This window comes from Seriola aureovittata, chromosome 21, assembly GCF_021018895.1.
Source record: "Seriola aureovittata isolate HTS-2021-v1 ecotype China chromosome 21, ASM2101889v1, whole genome shotgun sequence".
Taxonomy (NCBI): Eukaryota; Metazoa; Chordata; class Actinopteri; order Carangiformes; family Carangidae; genus Seriola; species Seriola aureovittata.
Window position 1 is genome coordinate 20,216,140 of NC_079384.1, and position 13,426 is coordinate 20,229,565.

General features: G+C 41.6%; 1 protein-coding gene across 1 annotated transcript; it reads right to left on the reverse strand.

Annotated features, from left to right (window-relative positions):
• Positions 1–5,688: 5,688 nt before the first annotated feature.
• LOC130162902 (chromobox protein homolog 2-like) lies at positions 5,689–12,910 on the reverse strand. Its single transcript, XM_056366764.1, has 5 exons — positions 12,791–12,910; positions 12,651–12,694; positions 10,471–10,536; positions 10,099–10,168; positions 5,689–10,016 (listed from the first exon to the last, which is right to left on the reverse strand). Exons 1-5 carry the CDS (start codon positions 12,854–12,856, stop codon positions 8,604–8,606), a joined length of 1,659 nt encoding a protein of 552 aa, XP_056222739.1. The 5' UTR covers positions 12,857–12,910; the 3' UTR covers positions 5,689–8,603.
• Positions 12,911–13,426: the final 516 nt, after the last annotated feature.

A 13,426-nucleotide genomic window follows, 5' to 3' on the forward strand; every position in this document is an offset into this window, starting at 1 on the left:
ATTGGCACTACCAGCCTGACTGAACCTCCTACATTCAGACAGGTCTGTGTTAAAGGACGATGTTTGCTGCTGTTCTATCTGATGACCTTTTTTTATTTTTATTTATAGTAATCTTTTCCCAGATCAAGCTACGCTCAGTGTCAATCAATCAAACTTTATTTGTACAGCAACTTTCATACAGGTCAGTGCAGTTCAAAGAGCTTCACAGACTGATGACAATGAGATTCAAGGAAATAGATTTAAAAAGCTATTCTATCGTTAGCAAACAAAAACAAGAAGAAAATGAATAATAAAAGAACAGATGGAATAGATTAAAATACAATTTACAACATAATTACAATAAAAAATGTAAATAACATAAAGTGACTAATGACCATGATAACGAATCATATTTAATTAGAAGCAAGGATGAAGAGCTTCCATCTTATTCATTCAAAATAGAAACAAAACAAAAACATTGTCATTGATCTTAATCTGGGGAATTGTTGGTTGTTGACTGTGATTGCTCACGTTTACTTTAAGGTCCATATAGTATAAATGTAAATGCCCATGTGTTGTTTGATTATAAAGCAGGTGTAGGTTCTATATTAATACTGTGAAAGTATCAAAGCCTCAGTCCACACAGAAATGCACACAGCCTGTATTCAGAAACTGAGCCTTAAAACCAGCCGTCAGGACTTCTGGAACTTTGTGATGTCACAACCTCCCTCAGCCACACCCCAAGCCTGACCCACCTGGACTCACCATCCAAACCTTGCAGGATTTGGGTTCTCTGAGTGTTTACCAGAAATCTGCTATATTTTTATTTGATCTCTCAGAAACCAGTCAGCCAATCAGAAGAGAGGCTCAGAGCCTCCTCTCTTCTGATTGGCTCACCGACCTGTTGTTACTAGAGCTCCAGAGAGAAGCCTGAGAGAGCAGCTGTAAAACTAGACTGAGATGGTTTTTGGTTCTTAAAACCACAAATGTATCTTCTTATGGATCAACACAGAAGAAGAAAAGGAAAAAATTTCCAAAACCATCGAGCTCTTGGCAAAGAAGATTCTAGGATAATGGTGGTGATGTCAGTGTGAGCCGTAGTAACACACAGATCAGTGTGTACAGTGGGGACGGTGCTGAGAAAACAAACTGAGGACGGGCTCTGACAGGTGGGAGGAGTGGGCGGAGTCGGATGTCACACCGAGACGTTTCAAGGTTTTCACTCTGGTGTGAGGAGACAGTCGGCATCTGCAGCCGCCCACCGCCATGCTTGACTGCCGCCAGCATCCACCCACCACACACACACACACACACACACACACACACACACACATTGTAAGGCTACCACCTGATTCCCAAACTGCTTCTAGTGCTGTGTGAATGAAAAACCTTTCTCTAATGTAAAAATAAATAAATAAATAATTAAAGCTGAAAACTGAAGACAGCAACCAGCTCTGTGTCTGAATACCAGGTCCTGGAAGGACAGCAGTCTGCATCACTGTGGATCAGAGGTTGGAGATTCATTCATCACTCAGGTGCAGTCTGACATGTTTCAAATAAAATAAATATTAAAGACCCTCTGATGAAAATCAAGTGTTTCACCTTGTCAAAGTCCATATGATGTTTTTACATAATACAATACATGTGATGAGTGAAATAATCTATCAACACCATGACTGAGTGTTTCCACCTTGAACTGTAGTGAACCAATGACAGATTCGGTGGCTAAATACACCTGAAACCTTGTCAGTACAGAGAAAGAGAGTTAGCATTAGCACAAACGCTTACACTGTGTCAGACACTGCCAGTCACAAGCTAATAAACAACATAAATAAATAAAAGATGTTAACTGTTCTGAAAAGATGCTAACTACGCTAACTGTTCTGATCCGTCTGCTTGTCTCTGGTTCTGGTCTCAACAGACTCCTCATCTGAGTCTGGGTCTGACTGAGGGTGAGTCTGATGTTTCCTCCTCTAACCATCTTGATGCTCTCTGCTCTTTCACCTGTCCACCTGGAGCCAGCAGGTAATGGGCGGGGCTCAAGGCCTGATCTACATTTCTCAATCAGGAATTAAGAGTAGATGAGCTTCAGACCCAGTTTTTATGTGTGAAAACCATGTTAAACTAAATATGAATCAAGGGATTTTTACAGTTTAAAACACGTCTGGAGGAACTTTAAATAAATAATTCTTGTCCAGGTGTGAAGATGCAGATGTTTAGGTGAAGAAATTTCAGAGTTTCAAACTTTAGAAATTTTATAAATTTCCACATTTTTGTGACCAGAATTTTACTCTTTAGAAACTGACAGTAAACTTAGAAATAAAATAAGAAGAAATAAAAAGGAAAACAAACAGATTCTCTTGAATGCCAGAGAGATTGTACATTGTCATTGTTTTCTCTTTCAAAGGTTAAAAAATTGTCGTCTTCTTTTACTGTCTGATCAAAAGTATTCAGACAAAGATGGGGCACGTGTCTATAGGCTGCTTTATGTGTGTGTGTGTGTGTGTGTGTGTGTGTGTGTTAACAGGCTGCAGGTTTGTGTTGACAGTCAGTGGTGTTGGTTCAGCAGCAGATTGATGACAGTCTGGTTGTCTTTGTGCCAACAGGGAGACTCCTCCGGCCCAGACAGACACACACAGACTGCTGTTTGGTAATCCCAGGCTGCCCTCACTGTGTGTGTGTGTGTGTGTGTGTGTGTGTGTGTGTGTGTGTGTGTGCGTCTGTGTGTGTGTGTGTAGATAGACACTCTCACACTATTTGTGGAAGTTTCTCAGTGTCTCACTGTTGCCTAGGTTTGTGCTTCATTGTTTTTTGCAGTCACAGATTTGTTGCGACGTTTCAGCTAAAACCACAAACATAAACCTCATGGAAGCACCAGAGGATCAGTGAACTTCAGGATTCATCCTCTGAGGAACGTGAATGAATGAAACTTTATGATAATTTATCCAACTGGACCAAAGTGGCCGACATTGCAGAACCACACTTCAAATGTAGCAAAAAATATGCTGTCCTAACGTTAAAAGGATTTACTCAAAAAATGAAACTTTTCACGATAAAACAGAAACTGAGCTTTGTTTGTTTGTGTGCTTGTTTGTTTGTTAGTTTGTTTGTTCATCCGTCCGTCTCATTCTTGTCGAAACGATATCTCAGAAACAACTTGACAAAACTTTGGACTCAAGGATGAAGTGATTTCATTTTCTATGACTCTGGATAAACAGGGATGTAACCTGAAACTAGTCCGAGTGGAGGAGGCAGACGACCACGAAGAGGTGATTCTAGTTTGTTTGTTTGTTTGTTTGTTCATCCGTCGTGACAGCAGCAAAACACTCAGCTTAGTTTTGGTGAACAGTTTGTAAAACCTTCAACATATGCACCATCCACTGTCTGTCAACTGTCCAACGGCCACAAGGGGGCAGTGGTGTCCTGCTGTCATTCACCCTCCATTCAAATGAGACTTTTTTTTGTAGAACTGAGCTTGTGTGTGTGTGTGTGTGTGTGTGTGTGTGTGTGTGTGTGTGTGTGTGTGTTTTCTGTGACTGGAATATGTAAAGCTGCAAAAATGACACGAGGGATTCAGACTGAGGCTGCGTCTCACTGCGCTGTAATGTGCTGCAAGTGTGTGTGTGTGTGTGTGTGTGTGTGTCAGCTGAGGGTGGGGTGGGGGGTGGAGGGTGGGGGGTTACACTGCCCCGCACTGTTCAAACTGTTTATGCATACCAGTGTGCTGTGAGGGCCCCTCTGTCGCAGCCTGTTTACTCAAACTTATTTTGGGAAAATTCCACCTCTCTGCACGGCTCTGGCCATAAATCACTGAATCTGCAGCTTTGTGGGATGATAGCTTCTGTCAGTCATACACACACACACACACACACACACACACTGACCTGCAGCCAGCTGTCCTGCAGACATCACTTCTGTGTGAGTGTGATGAGTTGTGTTTTTGTTGGTGTAACTCTGAAGTGTTTCCTGAGTTTTGTTTCAGCGTCACAGTTTTTTTTCAGACAGAAATATTGTTGTTGTGAGTTTCTCTGCGTTGACGTCACAGCTGCAGTTTCAGGCCACAGTGATGATCATAATAATAATAATAATAGTAACTGTAAACAGATTCATTCATCCATTCACATGGTTCATTAAACTGCTCAGTTTAGTGATCTGTTCATTAATCCATTCACTCACTGGTTCATTAATTAGACTTAGTTTTTATTAATCTATTTGCTCAGTTGATTAGTTTCTGCAGCTTCTGCACCTTTTTGTATATATATATATTTTTTTTTAGGCTTTTGTGCCTTTATTGGACAGGATAGTAGAGAGACAGGAAATGGGGAGACAGAGAGAGGGGGAATGACATGCAGCGAGGACTGTGGCCTCTACACGAGGCGCCTGCTTAGATCACTACGCCACACAACGCCCCTTCTTCTGCACCTTTTTAATAACTCATAAATCAAGATATCAGTACACCCCAGCTGTTTATGATTACTAATAATATCATTAATTAATTATTAAACATGACTTTGACAAATAGCAGGAAATGGATGGATGAAAATAATTGATTCATTTCAGGTCCACATATTTCTTAGTGCATAATGTCCAGACAGTTTTTACCCAAATCAAATATGAAAACCTTTTTCTCTTTAATTATTTTTTTGGGCAGGGCGGGAAAAATATTTCAGACTTTTGTAAATCAAATTTAGGATTTTATCATATCTTTGTTTTTTCTGTGAAAAATTAATTCAATTCTTTTTAAGACTTTTCAAGAACTTAATATACTGATTAATACACTCATTTCAGTTATTAATATGTTTATCTATTCGGTTTATTCATCTGTTCACTTTGTTTATTACCACGTTCATTTGCTTATTTCATTAACCTGTTTGTTAATTTGGATTATTAGTCTGTTCACTGATCCGTCTGTGTGGAACGTTACGACATCTACAGTGATTTGTCACAGCTAAAGCCCTCACATCACTTATGAACTCACAAATTACACAGTTAAAGGGCTGCTAATTCTAACGTTAGCTATGTAGCAATAGCAAAAACTTACAGATAGCTCCTTTAATAATTAGTTTCATTAGTTTTTCCCATTAAATCACTGGTCCAAACCAAACTCACCAACAGCTATATTCCAGAAAAGCGACCTTCTGGTTCTACTTCTATCACTTCTTTTTTTCTAATGAAGTTAGCATGCTAACCACCTAGCCGCAGCCCGTTCAGCTCCTCACTTTTTGATACCGAGTCACTGTGGCTTCCAGTCTAGCCTGAAGTAGCTGCTCAGAGGTTGTATTACCTTAATGCAACCACGGCTGAAGTTCTTGGTGAGACTGGTAAGAAAACAGCTATTAATGCTAACGATAGCAATGTAGCAATAGCAAAAACTTTCAAATAGCCCCTTTAACATGGACCTTTCATTAGTTTTTCACATTAATTGGCTTCATTCTTCTACAGCATTGGGTAAAAACAAAACTGTATTAAATGGACAGGGTTTTTCTAAACCATTTTAGTGATACTGACTCTTTTATTCAACCTTAAATAAAGGTTAAATAAAAATAAAAGTTCTGAACATCAGATGTAACTGAGAAATATTGAAGGTGACTCACCAGGTGATACAGAGGCTTCATTCACTGTCCAACAGGGACACCTCCTGGTGAAGATGTGAACAGCAGTCAAGGCCCAAAACATCCTTTAATATCATGTGTATCCATACAGTGGGCATTTTTATCCTTTAGGTACTTATGGTTTATTTCAAATACCTTAAAAATGGCAGAGAGGCACACAGGCTACAAGTATCTGAAGCTAGTAAGCCAATATGAGCACCAGATAGATATCAGATATCACATGAAAAAAAAAAACATATTTACAAATATAAATTAACACATATTTCAACTCCAAAAGACACTGTGACGGCAAATGTATTAAAACTGTATAAAATTCAGAAATATAGTGATGATGGAATGTCTCTTCTTTGAGATGATGAGCTTACATTTATACTGTGCGTAGTGCAAGGAATACTGTCAATAATCAAAAATCAAAAACGACATAATTCACATTCATAACACCTTTGGTCCAAGGGGAACTGAAAGATGATTAAAAAAAACCAAAGATGGGATTTGTTTATGGATGAAAGTTTACAGATCACAGACAGACCTCACTTCTTTTTTTTTTTCTTTTTTTTTTTTGTTAGAATTTTTTTTAAACATGCTGCTCTGGATAAAGCCACATATTTAGTTTGGATACAGGTCCGACAAGCACAAACGTCCTACTCAAACTAATCATCACAAGCAGCTGTACGGTGGCAGTGGGTAGATAGAACCTGAGGCACTGGAGAGGAGTTGTCGCATCTGTGGTACATCCATCTGTGGTGTCAGACCCCGTGTTTACACTTTCTAACACAACGCAGTTCGAAAACGGAGAGAAGAAACTGCAACAATGCTTTTTTGCTGGGCTTTCAACAGCATCTCATGGTCTTCTGAACGGAGACCACTGGAGGCGGTTGAAAGACCTGGAAAAAGCTAGTGAGTGGACCTTGATTACAGATTATTTTGTCACAGAGTTGCGTCAGCTGTTCAAGTTCTCAACAGTGATGAGTCGATGGTTCATTAACAATACGACTTCATGCAGTGCACAGTGAGATGCAGCTGTTTCTACCAGACTGTAAATAAAGATGGACGTAGCCTCTGTGACGTCACCCACAGGTTTCTGAAGATTAGAGTAAGCTGCTCCACCATTGCCATCTTGGCAGTGTCTGACTCCGCCCTTAATTCCCAGCTAATCCAAAAATGGACAAAGAGGAGGGGCATGTGTGGATCTGAGACTTCGGCATATGCCTGTCTGTGGCAAACATACACCCACCTGTCACTCAAAGCAACAACGCCCTCAATTCTCCATAACTTTAAAATGTTAACAGGTGAGTTATATAACAGCTGTCATGAAGGAGGAAATTAGCTATAGAGACCAAAACTGTTTTTTGTACCAGGCTGTAAACATGTTTATTTCTGCTTTGGTTTGGCATTTTAACATGGGGGTCTATGGGGACTGACTCACTGTTGGAGTGGTCATTAGAGGAACTGCATGTTTTGGTTCTTCAGTGTTGACTTCAGAGGTTGATGCTTGGTGAAACCTGATGTAACTTCAGTTCGACAGCTGATGCAACTCTGTGACAAGATAATCTGTAATCAAGGTCCATTTACTAACTTTTTCCAGGGCTTTCAACTGCCTCCATTGGTCCTCATCACTGGACAGAACAGTTACATGATGGCAGGTGGTCAAGTATGAGTTGCTGATATAACAGCCACCTGAAAAAGCTCCATTCACATGACCATGAGATGCACTTGAAAGCCCTGCAAAAAAGCAAGCAAGTTGGCCTTTTACTAAAGATTTATTTGTCAAGCTACTGTTCTCAAGTGTAAGAAGGAATCTAATATCCAACCAAACTACGATTTAACGCCACCAAACTACTCAGACTTGATCTCTGGAAAAAGATGCTGCTGTAGTTTTCAGTTGCTGTCAACAAAATTATATTCAGCTTTAAATTATTAGAGGAATTAAAGGGTCTTAATTAATTATTTGTTTTGGTGAAGGTTTGAATGAAATGGGAAGTTTTTACTTTTTAACATTTTCCAAGACCTCAGTAAGAATCCTGTTTATTATAACTTGTGTCTTATTTTTGTAAATTATACTTTGATTACTGATAGACATAATGTACAAAACTAGGGCTCCAACTAACAATTATTTTAATTTCGTCAATTAATCTACTGCCTATTTTTGCGATTAATTGCTTGGTCTACAAATATGAAAATAGCTAAAAGACTTTGGAGAAACTGTAACCAGAGAATTTTTTGGCATTTTTACTTAAAAAAAATACTGGCCAATTAATTTCCTGTCAATACATTAATCAACTAATTGTTGCAGCTCCAGAATTTGTCTGATGTCCTGGACTGGTTTTTGTCCACTTTTGAAGAGCATCTGGTTGAATTCACTGTTCTGTCAATGTTCAGTTTACACTCTGATGGCTTCATGCTTCAGAAATGATTTTTGTTAAGAGTCATGTCTCGTGCTTGAGCCTGAGCTCAAAGTACCGTGTTTGTTTTGATCAGTGGAAAATGAACGAGAGGATTTCATGTCGCAGATTACAGGACGTTAAAGCTGTGAACAGAAAACTACAGAGGTGTTTTACTTTAGAAACTGGATCTGAGTTTCTCCTGTGCACAGGTGCAGCAGGAGAAACTCATCATGGGTTCTTTCCTGTCGAAGTCGACTCTTTTGACTTCTTGTAGGAAGGTTTTTGCAGTGACTGTTTCCTGTTTCCTGTTTAGGTGACTGAATGAAAAACCTAAGTCTTTGTCAGTTTTCCTTCTCCAGACACAGACTGCATTTTAACACCTGTTGTAAATGGGATCTAAACATCAGGGTTCCTACAATGTTTCTACAAATGCTGAACCAGAGGTGATCTCTTCACCGTGTTTTTGTCTTTATGTAACATCACTGGATTATTGAAACTGTGTCGTCCAAAAGTTTTGTGCATCTCTTTGTGGAAAAACTTCTGTGAGCTGTTTGTGGATGAAGTTCCAGAGCTGTAGGAACCTGAGAGCTGTGGCAGGAAGTGATGTCAGGCTGAGCACAGACGTCCCTCAGTGATTTCGGGAGTTGAAGAATCCCACGCTGGTCGGAGACTCCTTCACTGTGACCGTGATAAAGTTGGCCGTGACGTCGGTGACAAACACGTGCTCCAAGAGGCTGCGGGTCGGCCGCCAGTCCGTCTCTGTATCCGACTCGGTGGCGTCGTTGCCAAGGCTGGGCCGGCTCTTGCTGGGATACAAGGCGGTGTCATCGTGCTCTGATTCGCTGCTGCTGGTCTCGTCCGAGTCTCCGGTGCTGAGCTCGTTCAGGCTCCGGTTCTGAGAGTTCAGCCCGTGTTTCCTGTCCTCCTGCCTGCCGCTCCCTCGGCTGGAGCTGCCTCCTGCCATCATCTCCTTCCCCCTGCCCGGCTCTGCGGTGCCGCCTGCAGCCAAACCAGAGCGCTGCCCTCCAGCTGACATCCGAGTCTCTTTGATGCTACCCACTCCTCCTTTTACGACGATCCCGCCGCCGCTCCTTAAGCTTGACCTAGACGCTGCCACCATGGCGCTGCTCGTGCTGCTGCCGGCCGGCAGCTTGCTGACGCTCTGCAGGTTGAGGGCTCGGAGGCTCAGTGCCTGGTTGGCTCGGTCTCGAGGCGTGGGTGAGGATAATGACGACGGTTTGTTAAGGCCAGAGTTCTGCTGCTTGTGTTGAACCAACCCGATCTGGCCTCCGACGCCCTCCTGCCTCCGCTGGCTCAGCTGGGAGCGCTGAGCCACCGCCTGGCCCCCCCCGAAGCTGCTGTGCAAACCCAACGATCCCGAACTGCCACTTTGTTTCAGAGGCGACACTTTGAATCCGTCTCCTCTGCTGCCGGATTCGGACATAGACCGCTTCAGCTCGGACGCAGAGTTCTTATTTTGTGCTGAAGGACTGGCTTTGTTGTGGGAGGAGGATGAAGAGGAGGAGGACAGGGAGCGGTTGGTCCAGATGCAGCTAAGGGATCCGGGTTTGGAGGCAGCGGTCTGGGAGAAGGAGCTGGCGGAGGTCTGGGAGGCGGAGGCAGCCTCGTCTCTGGAGCTCCTGCTCAGACCTGTGTAGGTGAAGCTGGCCGGCTGCAGAGGCTTCTTCACCCCGGGCCGAGGCTCATCTCTGAGCAGTCTGAGCGCCTGGTGGTGTCGTGGAGGAGGAGGAGGAGGAGGAGGAGGAGGAGGGGGAGGAGGAGGAGATGGAGCAGGAGGTCTGCTCTTCGCCTGTCTTAAAGCCCTCAGGTCCGGGTGCAGCGGCTTCCTCCCACGCTTCTTCTTGCGGGGGGGGTCGGGTTTGGCCAGCAGGATCTGGGGCCTCTTCTGGGGGACAGGATGGACACGCTTCGCTTTCTTCGTGTGATCTTCATCCTCTGAGGACGAGGAGGAGGCCGAAGACGAGAGGCCGGAGGAAGAGGAGGACGAGGAGCGGCTGTCCTTGGTGGCGGTTGGCGCAGGCTGCAGAAAAGAGAAAGAACATGAGTGAAACAGAAAAGGCAGGAAATGAAGCAACAGGCGAAATCACTGAACAGCTGATCACCAGAATCTTCCGTGGTCGTCCTCTCGGCCTCTTTCCTTTCTTCTGGAACAGAAGCTCCCGCTCTTGTTCTCTGGAACAATAGGAAGAGAAAACATTCAGATACTGAGCTAGAAGAAGAAGAAGAAGAAGAATCTGTGATTTGTTTTTCTTTTTTTCTTTTAATTATTTATCGTTAAACCGAACTAAAGAACAGACATATCTTTGGCCCTGAGGCAGCTGCAGTTTCTGTAGGAACTTACAGGCTCAGTACAATAAATGGTATTTTCATTATTGGGCCTAATAGCTGTTATTTCCAAAACATACACACACACACACCACACACACACACACACACACACACACACACACACACACACACACACACACACACACCTTTTGTGAAATGCTGCCAGTAACCTTGGGTCCAAAATATTTTCTTCTGGCTCCCAGCTGTTGTGCCTGAAAACACCAGAGAATGAATCATGTTAATTTATGAACTCGTCAGTTCATGAATCAAACAAACACCAGGTCAATCTCAGCAACATTTGAAAAACGGATCAAAGTTTAAACACGAGGAAAAGTTTCGACGACTCAGTCAGTGCATGTTCTGCTGACAACAGTTGACAGATAATGATGTTATTACATCAACACTCAGCGACTCTAACAGAATAAAAGTATAAAAGCTGGCAGATCATTTTTTATATAATTCCTGAATGAACCAAAGTTTTTTTTATTCTATTTATAGTTTTGTACAGCCACTGGAGTTTAGATGACGTTTAATACCTGAGAATTTTGGCTTCTTTTTTCAGCAATAGAAAAACATGTTTCTATGGGAAAGATATAACACCATAACACATGTACGTCCTTCATTTGTATAATGTCTTTTTATCCCAAATGTCTTCTCTCCTTTTATAAAGGCTTTCGAGTATCAGGCAGCTATACCTCAACTTTTTTTTGTTTTAGTTATTTGGATTAGTTTTGTTTTTCTGTTTGACATTTTATGTATTAAGATTTTTGTTCTTTCTTAATAATTTTTTTTTTAATTTTGGATGTCTATAATTTTACTTCACTGGTCCTAAATTGTTTCCATATTATCTATTTTGACGTATCAGATTTATTATTTTTGTTTGTGACAGAGTCTCATAGAGGGCTTTAAGTGAATCATGAAGTAATACAATAAAAAAAAGTAATGTTTCTAGTAGTGGTTTGGTATCAGACTCAGTCAGCTCCAGGTCATTCCTCTGTCCTGACTAGTTTGTGCTGATATTAACACAAATAGCATGTAAATGTCTTAATATTAACCCTTGTTACTACACAGAGGAAACACCTGTTTATATACACATTTACCCAAAATTCACCTTGGAAACTTTCTGATCTGGACTTTGTGAACACAAAACTACATTTTAAAATGAAATCCTCCGGGTTTGAACGATATATTAATGATTAATTATGCTGATGGATCCTGCACAAACCAGTGATAGTGTGATCTGATCACATATCTGAGTAATTGTGTAAACTCTGCAGCTGGAGGACAGTGAGCCTGAACAACTGCTGACAATCAACGTATAAATGTCAATATCGATCAATAATCGAGTCATTTTTAATCATAAATACTAAATATTCTCTGGTTCAGCTTCTCAAATGTGACAGTAAACTGAACATCTTCAGGGTTTGGACAGTTGTTCTGACAAAACAGGGTCATTAAACACAACACAGCTGGAGAAATCCTAAGTTATTACACTATATATTTTTTTTTAGCATTTTATGGACTAAATGACTAATTGAGAAAAATAATCAGCAGGTCACATGATAATGAAAACAATCCATCCTTGCAGCTGTTATTGTTATAGAGAGAGTCAGACCGGCCTGTGAGCATAATAACTAGAGCTGAAATGATAAACTGATTAATTGATCAGCAGGAAATGAATCTAACTGTTTCGTTTTTTAAATTTTTAAGAAAATGTGTGAAATATTAACGGTTTCTAGTTTCTCTGATGTGAAGATGTGATGCTTTTAATTGTCGCTCATGATAATAAATTGAATATGTTTGGTTTCTGAACAGTTGTTTGGACAAAATAAAACATGTGAAGACGTCATCTTGGCCGCTGACATTTCAAAGGTTAAATAGTTTATCTAGAGTATAATCAGCAGACTGAAGGACAGTTACACCACACTGTGTAATGTGATGTCCTGGTAAATGATTATAATGGTGGATGTTTAAATGTCAGTCTGGTAGTGAGCATTAAAACCACAGGTTTCCCTCTTTACAGTGAGCCCTGGTTCCAGGTAACCCAGCCGAGCCTGCAGCTGGTCCTGCTCTGATACCGGTCTAGCATCAGCTGCTCGGTGCAGAAAAGCCGAACAACGAGACCAGAAACGGTGGCTGTTTGACGTTGTATCCGCGGTGCATTTACCGGCCACTGAGCTACAGAGTAAACCTGATGTTTTATGCAGCTGTGTTCAGATTCAACCCCCCCATCACGGGAGAGGGAACACCGGGCCGCGCATTGTCTGCTGCCGTTCTTCTGCTGCTCAGTGTGTCGGCTAGCACCGGGGGCTAGCTAGCTACTTACTTGGACGACCACCCCCTCCACTTCACCAGATATTCAAACTTCCCCTGTGGACAAACACAAACACGATGTCAGAGACACACGGACGGCTGCTCCTGTCACAACATGAGTTCCCACCGCGCCGTAACCCGCCTTTTACTTACCTTTCTCGGCCGTTTGCTGAGGATGCATTCCGCATCAAATACCTGGCCGACTGTGACCCCCTCCATTACTACAGCAGCCCCTCCGTACGGGCAGCGAAGCGCTTTTGACCTCACACGGCCGCCGTACGTCCCTCTGAGTCACATACACTCTTTATAAACACCTTATTACAACCACGTTCGCTATGAAGCAGCAATACAACAACTACACATGTAAGACTGTAAATAAGCAATGGAAAACATAGAAATAACATGATTATACATTCTATATATAAATACTGTTATCATGGAAGATTACATGAAAGGGCCTGAGGGGCCACAAATTGACACCAAAGAGACTCAAAACAATTACAAAAAGATGCAAACCAACTACAAAAAGATGCAAACAGCTACAAAGCAACACAACATAACTACAAAGAGATGGAGAAACCACAAAAAATGATCACAAACAGGATGCAAACCAATGAAAAATAAAAAATATTCAAAATGATCACAGAGACATAAACTACTACAAAGAAAGTAAGAACAACCACAATGAGAAGCAAAAGATTCAAAATGATTCCAAAGAGACACAAAATTACTACAAAGATCTTGCCTTGTATGTCAGGGCTTGTATAGCTATCTTAGTGAGGACCAATT